This window comes from Pipistrellus hanaki (genome assembly GCF_964339955.1).
Source record: "Pipistrellus hanaki genome assembly, chromosome: 11".
NCBI classification, from domain to species: Eukaryota; Metazoa; Chordata; class Mammalia; order Chiroptera; family Vespertilionidae; genus Pipistrellus; species Pipistrellus hanaki.
In genome coordinates, this window is record NC_140513.1 from 42,387,962 (window position 1) to 42,408,488 (window position 20,527).

General features: G+C 42.8%; 1 protein-coding gene across 4 annotated transcripts in view; it reads left to right on the forward strand.

Annotated features, from left to right (window-relative positions):
- VLDLR (very low density lipoprotein receptor) overlaps positions 1-20,527 on the forward strand; it is a 32,957-nt gene that overhangs the window by 9,487 nt on the left and 2,943 nt on the right. Inside the window, exons 2-16 of one of the 4 annotated variants that reach the window (XM_084899492.1) lie at positions 2,730-2,849; positions 5,906-6,028; positions 7,393-7,515; positions 9,190-9,561; positions 9,664-9,786; positions 9,873-9,995; positions 10,369-10,488; positions 10,593-10,718; positions 11,486-11,657; positions 12,249-12,467; positions 13,722-13,840; positions 14,424-14,563; positions 14,901-15,042; positions 18,841-18,987; positions 20,118-20,201. In XM_084899492.1, the coding sequence (XP_084755618.1) occupies positions 2,730-2,849; positions 5,906-6,028; positions 7,393-7,515; positions 9,190-9,561; positions 9,664-9,786; positions 9,873-9,995; positions 10,369-10,488; positions 10,593-10,718; positions 11,486-11,657; positions 12,249-12,467; positions 13,722-13,840; positions 14,424-14,563; positions 14,901-15,042; positions 18,841-18,987; positions 20,118-20,201 (2,253 nt within the window). The remainder of the gene's footprint in view (positions 1-2,729; positions 2,850-5,905; positions 6,029-7,392; positions 7,516-9,189; positions 9,562-9,663; positions 9,787-9,872; positions 9,996-10,368; positions 10,489-10,592; positions 10,719-11,485; positions 11,658-12,248; positions 12,468-13,721; positions 13,841-14,423; positions 14,564-14,900; positions 15,043-18,840; positions 18,988-20,117; positions 20,202-20,527) is intronic. The other 3 variants (XM_084899494.1, XM_084899493.1, XM_084899495.1) reach the window with 3 other exon arrangements.

Sequence of the window (20,527 nt, forward strand, 5' to 3'; positions counted from 1 at the left end):
CTCAGACGGAAAGCCCACACGGTGTTGCAGGCAGGTGGCCGTGGCCTTAGCACTGGAGTTCTTGTCTGAGCTCTGCCGCTCAGCACGAGGCAGGGAGTGAACAGAACCGGCGAGCACCTTCTGCCCAGGAACCATCTCCGGAAACAAAGCACTTGGGAAACGGAGAGACGTGGCCATGAAGCTGAAGGCCTTTATCTGCCTCGCTCTCTAAAGGGTCCTTTACAAAGCCTGACAGCCTCGCCCAGCCCATCTCCCTCCTTCTGTAAACAAGCTGGGACATTTAGGAGCAGGCTGTGCTCCTAACCCCATGTGTTAGGAGCTTCTTAATGGAGGGCCGTGTGTGTGAGTCCTGGGAAAACAGCTTTATGGCAGCCAGGCAGAAGCCCCGGGGAAAGTGGGAACAGCTCAGATAAGCAAAGGTAGAAACTACACTCCTTTTCATCTTGGGCTGTTGGAATAAAGACTAAGAAAATGCTCGTGTCTGCCCTGAGCATGCTCAGTATCAACGCGGGAAGCAGCCTGGCTGGAATGGTTTATGTTTCCTGTTAGTGTGGACAGTTTGTATGTTAACAGCTACCTTCAGAGACCCTCTCGAAGGGAACATTGGACTAAACGTCAGGCTTAGGGTGTTCTGTGTCTGTATTTAATCCCAAGACAGCTTGAGTGTCTATAAAATATGTAGCTTCCAGGTGCCTCATTTGTAAGGAGATTTCTAGGTACCTCACCCTGACGTGGAACACCATCATGTGACACCTATTTTTAAGTCCATATCCAAGTCTGACCTTAGGATTACCTTTTTGACAGTGTAGATATCAATGTCAGTGTTTTTGTCTCATTTTGACCTTGGGTGACTAAAACCTTTAAAAAGTTCAGAGCCTTTCAGTCTGCACAGTATCTTCACTATAACCCAGCTGTTCTTTCCAAGTACATTTATATCTATGTACTCTATCAATTGTGTTTTTTTCCTACTTTTTAAATGCAATACTCAACGTAGATTCTTATTCCTCCCACAGCCCTCAAACATAGTGGGGATATAGAACTATAGCCAGTGGCCCCTGGTGCAGGTACCCCAGCCCTGAGCACATTGAGAATACACTGAGACTAGACTGATGATGGCGGAGAACTGGGAGGCAGACAGGTATTTCTATACAAACTAGCAGGCGATGCTTCCTGACAGCAACCTCTACTCTCCCCTGTTTTCCCTTCTAAATCCCTGGTATATTATACTCAAAAACATATTTGTGGGGCGAATGAATAGTCTAAAATGTATGTAGGAAATGCAATAGAATCACACTGCTTTTTACCTGGGTCTTAGCTTACCTTGACTCTTGGGAGCAGGTTTTAAACAAATACGTTTAGTACCTAAGAAAAGAACCACACCTATATGGTGAACTTGATTTGGACCAAATTTTAATCTCCCTGGGAATTTGCTGCAAAGCATAGAATCCTCCCAGTCAGTGGGGAGTAGCTGACAGTAGGGAGGCTAACTAGTGTATTGTGTGCATAACACAAGAGTTCCAGTCTGTGCTTGTCACTGTGGCATCTGTTCTGACGCCAGCAGGTCACAGCTGCAGATGCTGAAAGGTGGCAGGAAATCGGAAGCCCTCCCTAAGTAACCTGCATGAACTATACATGGCTCTACTGGGTTTCTCGAATATTTGCAGGATATTTGCATTAAGCAACCGGATCTTTGCCTGTTATCTCAAAGACATCATATCCTCCAGAAGGACAGACCTGCTAATGATGGGAAACATCTGGATGTTAGCTGTCTGTGCTAGGCGAAAAAACAACACCTAAGTGCCCTACTTATTTACAAGAATTAGTTCATATCATTGTGTGAGTTAAATGTTTACACATTGAACATAAGAAAACTGAGGTTTGGAGAAATGGAACCCAAGTCTGTGGCTCTACCTTACCTTACTTGCTTTTCTCCTATCCTTAAATTAAAAAAAAAAAAAAAAAAAAAGGTTTTCATTTGTCTCTTAACTATACCTTTGTGATGCTTTGTATCTTATCTTGGAGTTAGTGTGTAAACATGTGTTTTTTGCAATCAGATCTCAAGGTCTAAGATGAGGAATCATAGTATTAAACCTCTATGTCTCCCCTTTCCCTGCTGCTCCTTCTAAATCTCCTTCACTTTGCTTGTAATAGGAGCATCGTTCATGAAAAACAATATGACATGTGAGCCAGAAATGCCATTGAAGGATTAGGATTTGGCTGTGTGGTTATAGCCACACAAGTGACTTTTAAACAAATGAGAGGAGTGAGTCCTGAACACATGGAAATGCCCTATGTTCTCTGAGCAATCTAGATCCCTTCTATCTTGATCTGGCTGCATTGGCCCAAGACCACGATTCCAGCCACCAGGCCCAAATTTCAGGAACCAGAAAGGAATGAAGGGAAGGAAAATAGAGGATATTTCCTAGAAGTTGTATATGCCCATCCTGCTTACAGTGCATTAACCAGAATTGATTCTCATGGTGATTCCTCATTGCAAGGGAGGCTGGGAAATCTAGTCTCATCTAAAAGGTGTGTGCCCAGCTAAGAACTCAGTTACTATCCGTCACTGCCCAAGACCCATCCAAGTCTTCCTCTTAGAATGTGTTAGCCTGCCAAGTCTGCAGCTGTCCTTCTCAGAGGACCCCTGTCCATTGGTTTTGGATAACTGGAATCTCTATCTTATAACCCCTATGTCCCAGGCTTAGCTAAGTGTTCCCTTCTGATTTTAGGAAGAAAAGCCAAATGTGAAACTAACCAATTCCAGTGCACAAATGGCCGCTGCATCACACTGTTGTGGAAATGCGATGGGGACGAAGACTGTGCTGATGGCAGTGACGAAAAGAACTGTGGTGAGTCAAGAGTTTGACAGTCTCACTTGCCACCTCACTGGGAGTTATGCATTTAATTGAAAAGTGGTGATGTTATCTTAGTTTCTGTGAATGTATTGAGATTCTGAGAATAGAATCCACTCCTAAGACTTCCTTTGAACCAGAGTCCAAAGATTCTGTCCTCCCTGGTCTAAACGAACATAATTGAATGTTTGACATGAGGTTATCAACCTGGGTACAGAATGTTGAAGATAAACTGGAGTCCCTTTCAAACGACAGGACCTGGTTTATCTGAGACCAGACAAACATTTGGTGTAGGAAGCTAGGAGAAGGGAGGGGAGGGGCAGAAGTGAAGATAGACAGAAGACTCCTTAGAACAGACTTTCTTTGTTCAGTTTTCAAATAGCTTTGATTTCCTCCACACACACACACCCCTAAAAAAGGAAGTCACAGATAGTAAAAAGATCCCGTAAAGTTTCATGGGGTCAATTAACTCCTGGCACAGAAACTACAAGCCAGCTCAGATCGAAGATTAGATAAGAATTATTCTTTCATTTTCTGTCTACAATAGATGCTAATTCTAAAGCATGAGACAGGGTGGAAGACATCTCTCCCAAGACAATGGGGATATACCATCGTGCCCTTTGATCAGCATCTATGAAAAGATCATTGTGAGGAATGCTTGTTGATACAATCTGTATAACCTCATGTCAAGCCAGAACAGCTGAGAACTACATGTTCTCGTGTAGGTACCTGATCCCTTTGTCCTAGGCTGTAAAAATCCTGAAATAACGTAGTGTGTGAATGCCGGTGATGGCATCATCATCTGCCTTTTAAAAGATGTTATATAGAGATCTTTATTATACAAACTAGAAATACAGAATTTACATTAGCTTAATGTAAATTTACATTAGCTTAATGTAAATTTCATCAACTGCTATCTTGTTATACCATTACCAGCTTCTTCATGCATCATTACTAACATGTTATAGTGTAAACACTATAGCCGGCTGTCCTGCACTTGAGCTCTCATGGATGTTTTCCTGCCTATCTATGGATTAGTAGTTTATGTGGAAGCACTTCCCTACAGTCTCAGGGAAGAAACTTCTCTCTAATCTCAAGATGAAAAATAGTACTGTGCAACACTTCTCCATCATTTGCATTCTATCAATAGCACCAAGATTTTCATCTACTTTATAAGACACTCAGTCCCATGCTATTTTTAGGTTTACTTAGGTACTACTATAATTCCTTCTGTAACTATCCCACTCATAGGAACTCACTCTGGTCAGCTGTTCTCTTGGTGTAAAGTAGTAATTCTTCTAGTCTAAACTTAGATATTTGGCAAAACCCACTGTTTTTTCTTGGAAAATAATTATTCTCTTCATGGGTGAGAAGTCTTCTTTTACCATCTGACTAATTCTGTAAGGGGAAGTCAACTAAAAGCTGACAATTTGCTGAAGATTTGAAAGGGACTGCTTCAAGTGAGGGGTTAAACTTGGTCCCACTCTCAGAGTTCTGAGTGACCTAAGGAGAGGGCCACTCTGGTTCAGCCTCTGATGTTGTAAAGGGGGAAGCAATGATTAGAGTCATTTCCTAGTAGGAACGAACCTGAGTCACCTTAGGGTCATCGCTGGCTTTTCCTAAAACAGTCTTTGCATAAATAACGTCCAGTCGTATGGCAGGAGGGTTTGGAAGAGGTAAAGAGAAGGATGTGTATCAAGATCACATTAGATGGGAAAAAATTAAAAATATTTCTTCACCAGAATTTGTTTCCGCCTCCCAGTTATGAAAGTAACATTAACACTGGGGTTTTGGGATGTTCAGTGATTTTAGAAATAGATGTGAATCTAAGAGCTAATGTGGCCTTTCTTGTTTCCTTGGCTACACCATTCAAGGAGATGAATAACCCTTTTCGAATCATCATAATTCCTCATCTTGAGTTCTAGAAATTGACTCTAATCACTGTCTCCCCACTTTATAATATCAGAAGCTAAACCAGAATGGCCCTCTCATTTAGGATACTCTAAATGTTGTACCTAGTTTAAACCCCTGTCTTGAAACGGTCCCTTTCCAATTTTCAGCAAATTGTCAGCTTTTAGTTGACTTACTATTACAAAATATTTGTTAGAGAAGAATGTTTTAAACTAGAAATTCCGATGGAAGGTATAGACACCTGGGTAAGGAAGAACATAGTCTGAGAAGGATGAGCCTAGAGAATATCCTATGTGGCTACTTTTTAAGACTTTTCCTAACCTCTGACTTCCTCATGGGTCGGGTGACCAAGCTGCTTGGTTTACTTAGGATAGTCTTGGTTTGTGCTTATCTTCTTGGTACAATGAACAGTGTCCCCTTTCTACTGAGATTGTTCCAGTTTGGACAATAAATTGCATGGTCACCCTAATTACAGGAGAAAAGGCCCACCCTAGTAAGAATTAATAGCAAAATGGATACCTTGCAGGTTATTTTAACCCTGGCCATCAGTTATGGGTATTGGCAACTTCAATCACTTCAAGCTGGATTCTGAACACCTCTCCTGAACTTGGATTCCAGCTCTGTTTATTTCTTACTGGGTGGGTTCCTCTCCCCAGTAGACCTGTAGGAGTGACAACATTCAGTACTGGAGCTTCATCTATCTCTACACCATGTGTTGTCAAGGTATGTCCCCAGAGCAATTATACTATGATCCAGTCATAGGATGGACTGTTTGGCTATTCAGTTTATAAAGGAAGGACTTGAAAGAGTTGGAAGAAATGCATGAAGAGAATGAAACTATTACTTAATCTCAACATTATAAAATAGACAAGAGCTGTAAGCAATCCCTAGATTATAAGATAGTTGGAAACCTTTGTCTTATCTTGACTTTAGTATCCTCCAAGTTTCTTAAGTGAGCACCTTTGTCCTCTAGGGAGGGAGAGGGTTTTTCTATAGTTCTCCTGGATATTGGCAGTTGGGTGCTAATTGAATCAGCTTTATTTTACAAGTAAAATACATCAAAATGCAGTTTTACCCTCATGGGATTATAGGGCTCTTGGGTAAGGGACTTCAACTTTAACCCTGCAAATGAACTTTTGTAGAGAAGAAGACGTGTGCTGAGTCTGACTTTGTATGCAACAATGGCCAGTGTGTCCCCAGCCGATGGCAGTGCGATGGGGATCCCGACTGTGAAGATGGCTCTGATGACAGCCCAGAACAGTGCCGTGAGTGTGCCTTGCCATCTGTGTCTCTACGAATTGCTTAATCCAATACTTCGTGTTAATTTCCTTTGACTCCCTTGAAGTGTAGGCCAATTGACTCCAAACTCAGTCAAGTCATGAACAGTTGATCGGTATCCTCTAAAGAATGTTCTCCCTAGTCTAACAAGACTGACGTTCTCTTGGGTAGCTTCACTATTGAACATTTAAGACTGAAGCCAGCAGACTTCATTAAGAACTCCTTGACTAGGTGCACAGTTTTCAAATGTTTGACAATGATGAATATGAGCAGATGGTACTCTGGTCCTGGAAGCTAAGTCAAGATGTAAGGATCCCCTGTAGGCCAAATATAAGCTTTTAGATACACAGCTTCTCATTTTATGGGGGGGGGAGGGGAGAATCTGTTACTGAAGAGGTAGAGTGACTAGAAGTAGGGTGATATCATTATTTTGAACAAACATGAAATCTAAAACTATTAAAGTAGGGAACATAGCATGTTCTTAAATAAGATAAATTTCATAGTTAAGCAAATGTATATCTGAGTTCTTAGGCTGATATTCAGGGAAAAGCCTATGAGGTGATAGAGGAGGAGGATTTGCAATTATTTGAATGTCAAGATAAAGAAAGTCTAGGAGTTCATTTTTAGGCAATAGAGACCTATTGGAGCACCAAATGTGGAGGACCAGTGAACAAAGTTTCAGTTGGGAAAATGGTTACCAAAGAAAATCAAGCAGAAAGGAAAATAAATGTGTGATATCAATTTTCTAGGCAGGAAGCAAGGGGAATAATAAGAATCTTGGTTAAGGCATGTAAGCTATTACATGTAAAGACGGGTTCCATAAAGATCAGCCCCACGTTTTCATAGAGGATGACCCAGTCAAGTCAAAACATATGGGATGTCACTACTTTGCAAAATGTAAATCTAAAGGAGGTTGTGAAGGAGGCCTGTAAAGGAACCTAGAAGGAAGGCTTCATGAGTCTTAGACCATCTGGCCATTAAAAAAAAATTGGGACTAGATATGTGGGTGTACCACCTGATAGCCAACAGATAAACAATGGTCAAGGAGCAGGCCAGCCAATACACCTAACTAGGCCAAGTAAAACAAAAGCCCAGAACTGGGCACTCCACGGAACCTTGAAGGATTTACACTGCCAAGGCTCTCGGGTGTACTGCCAGGTAGCATAGGTTGGCATGGCTTCTAAGCAATGGCGCTGGCAAAGGATCTACCCAGGCTGCAACCAGTAAGTCGAATTTCACCAGCATGCCAGGCCACTGAGTCATATAGGTGTACCACTTCCACGCAGCGCAGGAGCAGCAACTTTGCCCTGATGAGTCTGGAGGCTCTTTTGAGACTGTATATCATCAACAGATATGAGAACGTGCCGCACAAATGAAATCAGCTGTGGCGCCCACTCTACTCAGTGTATCCCAGAGTCCTGGCGATGCGATGGTGAGAATGATTGTGACAGTGGAGAAGATGAAGAAAACTGTGGTAAGAAGATCAGTGTTGAGTGGCTTATCCCAAAGACCCTTTTGCTCAAAGAAGGGTGGGCAGGGGAAGCTAACTTAAGCATGAAGATGCAGTTACGTTGACTCGCTTTTCAGTGACTTTACTATCTGCTCAGCTACTTGTCCTTCCTAACCGCCCCAAAAAGTCTGAAAGAAGTTCACATGGTCATTGGCCATGGCTTGCTTTGGTGTTTCTTCTAGACAAATAGAAATACAAAGGTAAGTCATTCAAGGCACTTACATGTAGAAGTAGCTCAGTTGTGCACCAAGCGTGTGGGCTTTTGTCTCTGTGAGGACAGTAATGCATGGGCCTTCCTTACGTTGGCGCCATCCCAGAAGGGGAATAGGGCCAGCAAACTCATTCCTAGGTCTAAATTGGATCTCCATATTGAAATAAATTACTTGGGTATCATACCAGCATTTCTTAGCTCCAAAACCAGATTCTATGTTGACACTTCCAGAAGTTAAACTGGCATAGCCGTGTTCGTGAACATCATGTTATTAGCAGATACCCGAAGAAAAACTACCCAGCTGGTGGTAGTTTTGTCTTCTATCAGTTTCTACCTGTAAAAGCCAACTCTGTTTCCTTCCCTTTCATGCTTCTGTTCTTGGAAAGTGTGTAATAAATGCTACACCTTAAAGGTGAGGCCCTGGGAAAATCTCAAGGTTGAACAAACATTGTTTTGAACGCGCTTTCAAGCTACCGCCCTTTTTATAGGGCCTCTATCACCACAGCTGCCCAGGAACACAGGCCTCCTGATGCAGTAGTGTGCCAGTGAGCTGAGGACGCTTGCAGCCGAAACACGTCCTCTGTGTAGAAATTACCTTTGGAGGTCAATACCACTGCACCTAGTCCAATGAGTTTTGGTGTTTAACCCTGGAATTGAGCTTTTTGTGTTGGTAAGCCCTGGAGCTGCCAAGTGTTTCCCTCTTAAATCTAGACTTTGCTTCCCAAGAGAGCTGCGGTCTCTACCGTTATTACCACCAAATTGTGACTGAATCCATTTGGCCCGAATTTGAATCAAAGTACAAACTGGCTTATCTTTGACTCTGACTAGCTTATTATTATTAGCATGCCTGACTGCTAGACTGTCATGCTAGCCCTTGAACTGACTTTCTAAAACTCTTAAGTATTTAAGACCTGTTAGTCCTGATCCTCATTTGAAGGATGTAAAGAGGAGCCATGCATGGTGGGACAACATAATGGCTCCTTTCGGGTGATTGTGTGATAATGCTTATTATGAGTGTACATTTGTCTGAATACCTGATGCATGATCGTCTCAGCTATGATGTGGTCTGGCCTGATAAGCACTATGTCCATTTAAAGATAACTCAGTCTCTGCCTTCCAGAAAGGAATTCCTTGTTTAAGTTATTGATCACTTCCTGTAAGAGTCCACTGTGGCTCTCATCTCAAATTTCTGGTCTTCAACTCTTTCTTGGTCCTTTATTTCAGTTCTTATTCAAGTGTCCCTGCATCTTTTATGTGGTGAGACTGTTCCTGGTATTTCAGGAACTCGGATATTGATGTAATTGCACTTTAGCTTTTTAAGTTAAGCTAGGATTCATGATCAAAGGTCTGCAGGTTAGATTTCCAGACAAAAGTCCTGAAAGATCCAGTCTGATGCACTTTCAGTGGGGCCTCCTCTCTTTCAACAGGCAACGTAACGTGCAGCGCTGATGAGTTCACTTGCTCCAGCGGCCGCTGCATCTCCAGGAACTTTGTGTGCAACGGCCAGGATGACTGTAACGATGGCAGTGACGAGCTCAACTGTGCCCCTCCGTCCTGCGGTGCCCACGAGTTCCAGTGCAGCGTCTCCTCCTGCATCCCCCTCAGCTGGGTGTGTGACGACGATGCCGACTGCTCAGACCAGTCTGATGAGTCCCTGGAGCAATGTGGCCGCCAGCCCGTGATCCACACCAGGTGCCCAGCCAGCGAGATCCAGTGTGGCTCTGGCGAGTGCATCCACAAGAAGTGGCGGTGTGATGGAGAATCGGACTGCAGGGATGGCAGCGATGAGGTCAACTGTCGTACGTAGCGTTCTCATCCGTGTGGCATGTTCGGTTCCCTCCCATGGATCCACTGGGGACAACTTGGCTGGCTTCATCCCATGGTGTTTCCTCCCTTTGTAGCTTCTCGAACCTGCCGGCCAGACCAGTTTGAATGTGACGATGGGAGCTGCATCCATGGCAGCAGGCAGTGTAATGGCATCCGAGACTGTGTCGACGGTTCTGACGAAGTCAACTGCAAAAATGGTAAGGGCCTCTTCGTGTGGGTTTGTCAAAGGACTACCCTGATCGGACCCACTCATGGAGTCTCTCTTTTGTGTTTCTCTTTGTAGTCAATCAGTGCTTGAGCCCCGGAAAGTTCAAGTGCAGAAGCGGGGAATGCATAGACATCATTAAAGTATGTAACCAGGAGCAGGATTGCAGGGACTGGAGTGACGAACCCTTGAAAGAATGCCGTAAGTGAAGCCTTTGCTTGGAGACAGAGCTGGGATGGCTCATTCAATCTAGCACGGCTAATGCATAATGTCTGGCTAAACTACTTTTAATGAACTAAGTTCAATGGTTGGACTTAAGAGTGAATTTTTATGACTCAAGAGCCCATCCAGTGACAAGCTAGTTCATAATTTACCTCCTTAAAGATAACTGACCAGAAAGCAACTTGATCAAATCCTGCTTAACCAACTAGCCAAGGTGACGGGCTGAAAAAATCATAGGTTTGGACAGATTAAGTAGATAAGTTATTGCAGATAGCCTGGATTCTTAATGTTAATAGGACAAATGTCAATTTGGAATAAGTTGTCAAGTAATTCGACGATGTTTTTATTTCAGATGTAAATGAATGCTTGGTTAACAATGGCGGATGCTCCCATATCTGCAGAGATTTGGTTATAGGCTACGAATGTGACTGTGCAGCTGGGTTTGAGCTGATAGACAGGAAAACCTGTGGAGGTGAGTCAGAGAAGAGAGCCTAAGCCCTGGGGGTGGTGGGAAAGGACAGGGTATCTCTGTAGGTTATCCAGGAGCAGCAAGACTCATTCTAATTTCCCTCCTAGATATTGACGAATGCCAAAATCCAGGAATCTGCAGTCAAATTTGTATCAACTTAAAAGGCGGTTACAAGTGTGAATGTAGTCGTGGCTATCAGATGGATCTTGCCACTGGCGTGTGCAAGGCTGTAGGTAAATGGACTGGGCCTGGTGTTGCTCTGGTATCTTTAAGAGTAAGGGTATCTTTTAGGAAAGGTACAGCTTATGATGACAATCACCAAATTGAAGATGGAATTAAAATAGTACTTGAGAGCAATGCTACTAAAATCACAGCGCATTTTCTGTAGTAGGTTAAAAACAGACCATTTCCCCAGATTCCTGCGTTGTTCTATGCACATGACACCATGAATACCTGCCAGCTTTGCTTACTTTCTGCTTCCCATACTTGAGTGCAATTCAAATGAATAACTTATTCACCAGCAGCCCTATTGTTGAATGCTGAGACCTCAGAACTGCCTTAAGTAGTGGGAAGCACTTGCAGGTCTCTGAGGCATGGCCTCGGGCATAAGTACTCCTGAAGTGTTCAGCAATGGCTTCACTTTTTTTTTTTTTTTCCATCCTTGCCCAAGGATATTTTTTCCATTGATTTCTTAGAGAGAGTAGAAGGGAGAGGAGGAGGAGGAGAGAGGGAGAGTGAGAGAAACATCAATGTGAGAGACACATCAATTGGTTGCCTCCTCCAGGGGGTGGGGATAGAACCTGTAACCCAGGTACATGCCCTTGACCAGGAATCAAACCTGAGACCCTTTGGTGCATGGGCTGATGTCCTCACCACTGAACACACTGGCTGGGGCGGTGGCTTCACTTTTTAAGTGCTGCTCTGTTGGGAGGAGGTAGCTTAGAAGGACCCTACCTTCTTGCAGCAAAACTAAATACACTGGACTCGTCGTGTCTTGCAGGGAAAGAGCCAAGTCTGATCTTCACTAACCGCAGAGACATCAGGAAGATTGGCTTAGAGAGGAAAGAATATATCCAACTAGTGGAGCAGCTAAGGAACACTGTGGCTCTCGATGCTGACATTGCTGCCCAGAAGCTATTCTGGGCTGATCTGAGCCAAAAGGCCATCTTCAGGTAACTTTCAGTTCCATTCTTGGTGTCTTATTTGGTCTAAATTGCTTGACCTTTTGGGAGGGTTTGAAAGAATTTCTCTTGTCTCAAACTGGTATTTAATTAGCTGGAAACAGTAAATCTAAACACCCAATCTTTAACTTTTCCCTGACTATCAGTTCCTCGTTACAAATGAACAGTCACCTATGAAATAAAAAGTGTCTACAGCTAAAAGATTATCACAGCTGACATCTTAATTTCTCCTATTTTCTCCCCATTACAGTTAATTGAGAACCGTTTATGGTTGCTACAGATAGAAATGGTAGTGCAGCTTTTCCTTAAGGGGGACCTAGAGAAACTCAGATGGTGGCTACTGAAACAAATAGCTCCACTTAGAAGCGTGTGGGTCTGGCATATAGAACACATACAGCATCTAGATAGCCTACTGTGAATGCAGTATCAGTGAGCAGCCCGGCTCAATCATTGGAGCGGTGAGCAGTGTTACTAGAGTTCTCTCTGAACAAGGCTGTGGACCCTTTTGTAAGCAGAAAGTCTGTTCTCCAGGCTCCGATGGCGTCAAACCTCTGAAATTTCTTGTGGCCTACTCTGTTTCAGCGCCTCCCTTGATGACAAGGTTGGTAGACATGTTAAAATGATCGACAATGTCTATAATCCTGCAGCCATTGCTGTTGATTGGGTGTACAAGACCCTCTACTGGACTGACGCGGCTTCTAAGACTATTTCAGTAGCTACCCTGGACGGAACCAAGAGGAAGCTCCTGTTTAACTCGGACTTGCGAGAGCCTGCCTCCATAGCCGTGGACCCCCTGTCTGGGTTGGTATTCTGTGTTTTGCATCCTGTAGCCTCTTGGGTGCTGTCTGCACAGGCCAGGAGCCCTCCTTGTGCCTGAAGTAGAACTGAAATATCAAGACCTATCAGCTGCCCTCGAGAAAGAATTGTCTGGCTCAACATGTCATGGCAGGCCCTCCCTCCCAGGGCAGTCTGACTGCTGGTCGAAGTTAGGGAAACAGCATTTCTGACTTGATGAGCAACAGAGGGTGGATTTGAACCCTTATACCCACCCACCTTCTACACAAGGGACTTGTTATTGTTGTCGGAATGCTCTGTCAGGTTAGCTCTGGATGATCAAACCTAAGTCTTAGCATGAGTTGTGAGGATTTTGGTAACATTACCTCAAGGCTTGTCCGAAAGTCCAGTTGAAATTGACAGACCTCGCTAGAAACATTTCAGAGAGAGGTTTCCTAAATTGCCACTAAATAACAAACAAAACAACTAAGGAAGCTAAGCCTACAGCAGTGGTGGGCAGGCTCGCGAGCCACATGCGGCTCTTTGGCCCCTTGAGTGTGGCTCTTCCACAAAATACCACGGCCTGGGCAAGTCTATTTTGAAGAAGTGGCGTCAGAAGCAGTTTAAGTTTAAAAAATTTGGCTCTCAAAAGAAATTTCAGGCGTTGTACTGTTGGTATTTGACTCTGTTGACTAATGAGTTTGCCGACCACTGGCCAACAGTAATCAGAAATGGGCCCAGTGTAACCTCACCAGCACACGATCAGCTACCCCTGCTATCAAACTTAACAGATACTCTTCTTCACTCCTCAGAAAGAATCAGCCTTTTAAAAATGGAGCATAGTTCTTCCGGTTTGGCTCAGTGGTGAGGGCATTGGCCTGCGGACTGTAGAGTCCCGGGTTCGATTCCAATTTATGCGTCTCTCTCACAACGATGGTTTTCTCTTCTCTCCCCCTCCTTTCCAGTCTCTCTGAAAATCAATGGAAAAAAATATCCTCCTCAGGTGAGGATTAACCAAAAAAAAATTAAAAATTGAAATAAAAACAATGCATAATCTGTGACTTTTGGCTGACTTAAATGCATTAATATAGTGAATGACCTTGTAGGTTCTTAGTGTTAATTTTGTTTACGCAGAACATGATTTTTTTATAGCCTGAAATGTTACTATTTGTCATAATCAATCCCTAGAATTTTCTGTTCACTCTTTGAACGTTTGTCCTAAGCTACAACTTTATTCGTTCTAAAACCACTGAGGCTTAATTCTGATTTAATTCTTCCCAGATTTGTGTATTGGTCAGACTGGGGTGAGCCGGCTAAAATAGAAAAAGCAGGAATGAATGGATTTGATAGACGGCCGCTGGTGGCAGTGGATATCCAGTGGCCTAACGGAATTACACTTGGTACGTATGTCCTTCCTACATTAACCAACTCAACAGCCTTCACCCGGCTTTAACTGATCTCCGTTAATTCTGGACTACGGCAGACAGTGCTAGAGCAGTGACTTTGGATGGAAATAACTGAGCAATGCCAATGGCATGGGGAATTTAAATTACCTGCTTTAATTACTAGCTTTTCTGTCCATTGGGGCCTAATCTCTGACACAAATTCTGTGAATCGTGAGTCTTGGGAACTCTCACCCTAAATACTCCTGGCCCAGATGCCTTAGCATTTCCTGAATTGCCAGCTTAAACAGTTTTTTTTTTTCTTTTCTTTTTTTCTGGCTCATAAGGAGAGAACAACAAAATGCCAGCCTCTTTTAAAACTTCTATCATGTAACATTTCTTAAGTCAGTTACTTTGAGAACCTTAGGTACCCCTTGAGTTTCCCGAAATGGCATGCCATTTCACAAGATTTGTGGGAACCCATTAAGAATCCCTACTGGAGCAGGAATCATAAAAGTTGAATATTGGATTCCTCAGAGATTTTAAATGGAAGCCAGAGCAATACTGACTTACCATGCAACGAAATTCTTTTCCTGCCTAGACCTCATAAAGAGCCGTCTCTATTGGCTGGATTCCAAGTTGCACATGTTATCCAGTGTGGACTTGAACGGCCAAGATCGGAGGATAGTGCTCAAGTCTCTGGAGTTCCTGGCCCATCCTCTCGCACTAACGATATTTGAGGTAAGATGCCTGCCTCACGTCCAAGTGTATGCCTTTGAGTTACCATAGCACCTTTGGGAGAAGGTACAGGCATAGGTGAGGGGGGCCTGGGAGGGGAGAGCAGAAGACATGACTTGAAAATCTGCTGTCACTTAAAACCTGGGGCAAGTTAGATATTGATTTTTGTAGCACTTTTAAGAAACCTGAACTTGCTCTCTTACAGTTTTACTTTCAGTATCCCAAACCAGCCTTAAATAAACTTGGTCCATTAATTTGCCAATAAATAATAATGACCTTAGTTAGACAGCGATTTGTGTTAATCCTACACTTACGTGCTAATTTGGGGGTTCTGTTTTAGGATCGTGTCTACTGGATAGACGGGGAAAATGAAGCCGTCTATGGTGCCAATAAATTCACTGGGTCGGAGCTGGCCACTCTAGTAAACAACCTCAATGATGCCCAAGACATCATTGTCTATCATGAGCTCGTCCAGCCATCAGGTAACGGGGAAAGCAGGAGCCTTCGTGGCCACTTTAAGGGCAGGAGCGTGACACAGTACCTGTGGGGTATTCAGTAGCTTGTTAGCAACTCAACTTGCTCCAAAATGGAGCTTTTCCCTTCTATACCAAACATGTCAAACCTGGAGTTTGGGATATTTTATTTCTGACTTTCTAGTAAATGAGCTTCAGGATTTGAGCTCTCCTATTCCCTCCCAACCTTCCATGTTCAGTCTCTTATTTCTACTTTTTTCACATCCCCTTGGCCTGCATCTCCTCTTGCTAAGACTATGGCGCTAGCCTCCAAAGTAGCCACAAACTTTCCCTTCCTCCACCCCCATGAGGCATCTTGTATAGGACTGTGTAGATTAGGGGTGTCGAACTCAATCAGAGAAGGGGCCAAAATCTAAAATCCAGCCTAAATCGCGGGCCGAATGGTTTACTGAACAGTCATAAACTGACAATGTCATAAACTGACAGCGGAGTGCAGTGATGACAGCACGGTGCGGGCCACATTGCAAGGCCTGGCGGGCTGGATTTGGCCCGCGGGCCTTGTGTTTGACACATGTGATGTAGATGCTCAGACACATCTGGTCATATTGTCACCTCCAAAGACTTGCTTGGTTCTAGCTAAATGAGACTTTTAATATCAAGCTAAAGAGTTTTTGTGCAGCAAAGGAAACTACCAACAAAACGAAAAGACAACCTACTGAATAGGAGAAAATATTTGCAAATGTTACATCTAAGAAGGGGTTAATATCCAAAATATATAAAGAACTCATACAATGTAACACCAAAAAACACACAACGACCCAATTGAAAAATGGGCAGAGGATAGAGTGGCTCAGTGGATAGAGTGTGGGCCTGCAGACCAAAGGGTCCTTGGTTCAATTCCAGTCAAGGGCATGTACCTTGGATCAGGCTCCTCCCCAACCCAGGCCCTGGCTGAGGCACATGCAGGAGGCAACCAATCAATGTGTTTCTCTCACATGGATGTTTCTCTCTGTCTTTCCCTCTCTCTTCTATTCTCTCTAAAAATCAATGGGAAAATATCCTCGGGTGAAGATTCAAAAAACAAAAAACCCACCACCATAACAACAAAATGGGTAGAGGACCTGAATTGATATTTCTCCCAAGATAACACACAAATGGCAAACAGACATATGAAAAGATGCTCAATGTCACTAATCATCGGGGAAATGCAAATAAAAATCACAATGAGTTATCACCTCACACCTGTCAGATGGCTATCATCAATAAATCAATAAACAAGTGTTGGTGACGATTTACTCTAAAGGGAACCCTCATGCACTGTTGGTGGGGTTGTAAATTAGTACAGCCATATGGAAACCAATATGGAGATTCCTCAAACACATTAAAAATAGAACTTTCATATGATCCAGAATTCCACTTCTGAGTATTTACCTGAAGAAAACAAAAATTCTAATTCAAAAAGATATGCACCCCTATGTTCATTGCAGCATTACTAGTAATAGCCAAAATATGGAAGCAACCTAGATGTCCATCAATGAATGAACATCAGTGGAATATTATTGAGCAATAAATAAGAATGAAATTTTGCTGTTTGCAACAATGTGGATGAACCTAGAGGATATTATGCTAAATGAAATAAGTCAGACAGAGAAAGCCAAATATCATATTATTTCACTTATACATATGTGGAATCTAAAAAACAAAATAAATGAATAAGTAGAAACAGAACCATAGATGCAGAAGAGAACAAGCTTAGTTGCCAAAGGGAAGGGGCTATGAAGTGGGAATCATTTTTTAAAAATCTATTATGTGACAGGTAGAGTTCTAGGCCCTGGAGATATAGGTTGAAAAAGACTGAGCTTTAGAATCTATAGAATAAAATGCTCCCAGTTTCTCAAGTGGCCCTAATGCACATTCATTTAAAAAAAGAGAGAGAGCACAGGAGTAAATCTTCACGTCCTTGAGTTAATCGTTTCTAATATATGATACCAAAAGCACAAATGACAGAAGAAATAAAGAGAACTTCATCAGAATTTTTTAAAATCTTGTGATTCCAAGTATACTATCAAAAAAAGTGAAAAGGCAACCCAAGAATGGGAGAAAATATTTGCAAATCATAAAGCCAATAAGAATCTATTACCCAGCAGAAACCCGGTTTGGCTCAGTGGATAGTGTGTCGGCCTGTGGACTAAAAGGTCCCAGGTTCGATTCAGGTCAAGGGCATGTACCTTGTTTGCCAGCACATCTCCAGTAGGGGGTGTGCAAGAGGCAGCTGATCGATGTCTCTCTCTCATTGATGTTTCTAACTCTCTATCCCTCTCTCTTCCTCTCTGTAAAAAATCAATAAAATATATTTTTTTAAAAAGAAAAAGAAAAAAAAGAATCTATTTCCCAGAATTCATAAAGGACTCTTACAACTCAAAAATAAAAAAGCAAATATCTGAAGTAGCATGGAGAGATCTGGAGAGTATTATGCTAGGCAAAATAAGCCAGTCAGAAAAAGACAAGTATCACATGATCTCTCTTAAATATGGAATCTAATGAACAAAATAAAATGATGAATAAAATAGACCCAGAGACATGGAAGCATGGAACAGACTGACAAATCTCAGAGGGAAAGGGGAGGCTGGCAGGCAAGGGGGGGGGGGGGGGGAGATTAATAAAAAAACTTACTTGCGTATATACATAATCCACGTACAGACAGTAGTGCAGAGAAGGGGTAAATGGGGAGGGGGGGAATAATATAAAAATTAAAAATGGATAAATTATTTGGATAGACATTTCTCCAAAGAAGCTTTACATGTCCAGTAAGTACATGAAAAGATGTTCAAAAACCTTTAGTCATTAGGGAAATACAATGACTATGCTATAATGAGGTACACTTCATAACTCTTAATATTGCTAAATGAAAGAAGAGAGTTTGAAAAGAATAGATACTATGTTAACTACATTTATATGACACTATCCTATATAATATAATAAAAGGCTAATATACAAACTGACTGAATAGCAGAATGAATGACCAGTCGCTATGATGCACACTGACCACCAGGGGGAAGATGCTCAATGCAGGAGCTGCCCCTTGGTGGTCAGTGCACTCCCACAGGGGGAGCACTACTCAGCCAGAAGCCATGCTCCCGCCTGGGATGGACATCCCTCAAGGGCTTCCGGACTGCGAGAGGGCATAAGCCAGGCTGAGGGACCCCCCCCCCCCCTCCCCGTGTGCACTAATTTCATGCACTGGGCCTCTAGTACAGATAATAAACAGATTAGTGGTTACCAGGAGCTTAAGAGAGGAAGGCTGATTAGGTGAACTATGTGTGTATGTTGTGTATTTATGTGGGGAGGGATGTTATAATGCAAAAAAATGAATGAATGAAACTCTTAAAACTTCCATATAATTGAGTGCCTTCCACTTTGTGGGAACAAGGCATGATAAAGCCAGGAGAACATGTTTATCTTCTTCCTCTGAGCCTTCACTATGAGCTTTGGACCGGTAATTGGTGCCACTCCTGGTCACTCACCTCCATTCTCCACCTACTCCCTCACCATCCATCTGTTCAAGGCATAACTCTTGTTCTGCTTTCCAATAAGTTTCTTTGGATCTCTGGTGTCCTTAGGGCATGCTGTTTTGTCTGTACTCATATTTAGTCTTCATTGGTATTGGTTTAACTTGAAGGTTAGACAGAGTAGACAAGTTTAAACTCCTTGGGGCCAAGGATTCATGTATTTGGCACTTAGAACAGGACTGTATGTGTATAACAGGCCCTGGCGTACTTCTTTTAAAGGATTTCTGTGTCTGAACAGGTAAAAATTGGTGTGAAGAAGACATGGAGAATGGAGGATGTGAATACCTATGTCTGCCAGCACCACAGATTAATGACCACTCCCCAAAATACACATGTTCCTGTCCCAACGGGTACAACCTACGGGCAAATGGCCGGGAGTGCCAAAGTAAGACTTTTTTACTTTTCATCCACTAGCCAGACATATCGCAGGCCATAGAATAAGACACTAGCTATGAAAACTAGCCTGGGTTTGAAGAATTCCGTTTTAACTAACTCTAGGAATGGCTTTGAGAACCTGCCTGGTACTGTTGCCTACCAGTTATTCCCGGCATTACTTCAGAGCTGACTTTTAACTGCTTTCAACATCAGATGAGTCTATAAGTGACATTTTCGTCAAAGTATTCACAGGCCTCTTGCAGATTAGTCCCATGACGATACTGAGCTTGGCAATGCGCAGATAACAAAGCCTTCACATTTCCTCTGAAGAGGGAGGCCAGAAATTATGCACAAAGAAGGTTATGGTTACAGGAAACCTCATAGCCCCAGTGCAGGACACTATCTTAAACTCACACTCAAACTTACATTTTTAGTCTTCTGTTCTTAGCTTTCGGTTGAGTGGCAAATTCAGCTCACACATGTTGTGAGCAAGGAGCTCGTGTTGTGAGGTTTTTATTAGCTTAATCCTGAGTCCCTGCAGGGACTAGCCCGTTTCCTGAGAAAGTAGTTGCAAGACAGACAATCTGGGGTAAGACTAGTATGCCTGGTCATCTATTTTCAAGAGCATTTTTAAAAATTATATTTTTATTGCTATCAGAGAGGAAGGGAGAGGGAGATAGAGAGAGAAATATTAATGATGGAAGAGAATCATTGATTGGCTGCTTCCTGCATGCCCCCGACTAGGGTATCAAACCCACAACCCAGGCATGTGTCCTGACTGGGAATCGAACAATGATCTCCTGGTTCAACCACAGAGCCTCCGCTGCCAGGCTCACGGGCATTTTTTGTAATTTTCAGGAGCCTGGACATTGCTTAGAGGGGTCATGAAGTGTGGCTGTGTGTCTTTTTGAATTGTCAAATTTCAAATGCTTGCTCTTCTGCCTAAAGTCTCATGTGTTTGGTTTTGTCTGAAGACCGCTCTTTCTCCCAGTTTTGATGCATCCACCATGCAACTTAGTTCAGCAGTGACGTGTCTGTTTCCCGTGATATTAAAATAGCCTAGGCAGGGCTCATCTGGATTAAACAACTAGCCACTCTGGAACCTTGGCATTAACCAGGTTCTTGGTTTTTGTAATTCAGGTACTGCAACTACTATGACTTACAGTGAGACAAAAGATATCAACACAACAGAAATGTCACCAACTAGTGGACTAGTTCCTGGAGGTACTGGGTTCAGTATTGCAAACTGTTAATCTCAACTAACAGCCACACTTGGTATCTATTACTTAAATGATTAATACAGCCTTTAACTACTAGCTCTGCCCCGATTGGTAACCTACTTTTAAACTTCAAAGACTAAGAAGCTTTAAGTCTTAGCCTGATCTGACTTATTAAGGTTTGTGTTAGAGAAGTGTTAATGAAATGGTATAACAGCATGTGACTCTCAAATACTTCTGGATCAGTTTTTGCTGGCAATACAATCATAGTAGATACTGAGCATCCTTGATGGATGCAAGGGTATGAGGCTCTCCACTAGATGGGTGCATTTC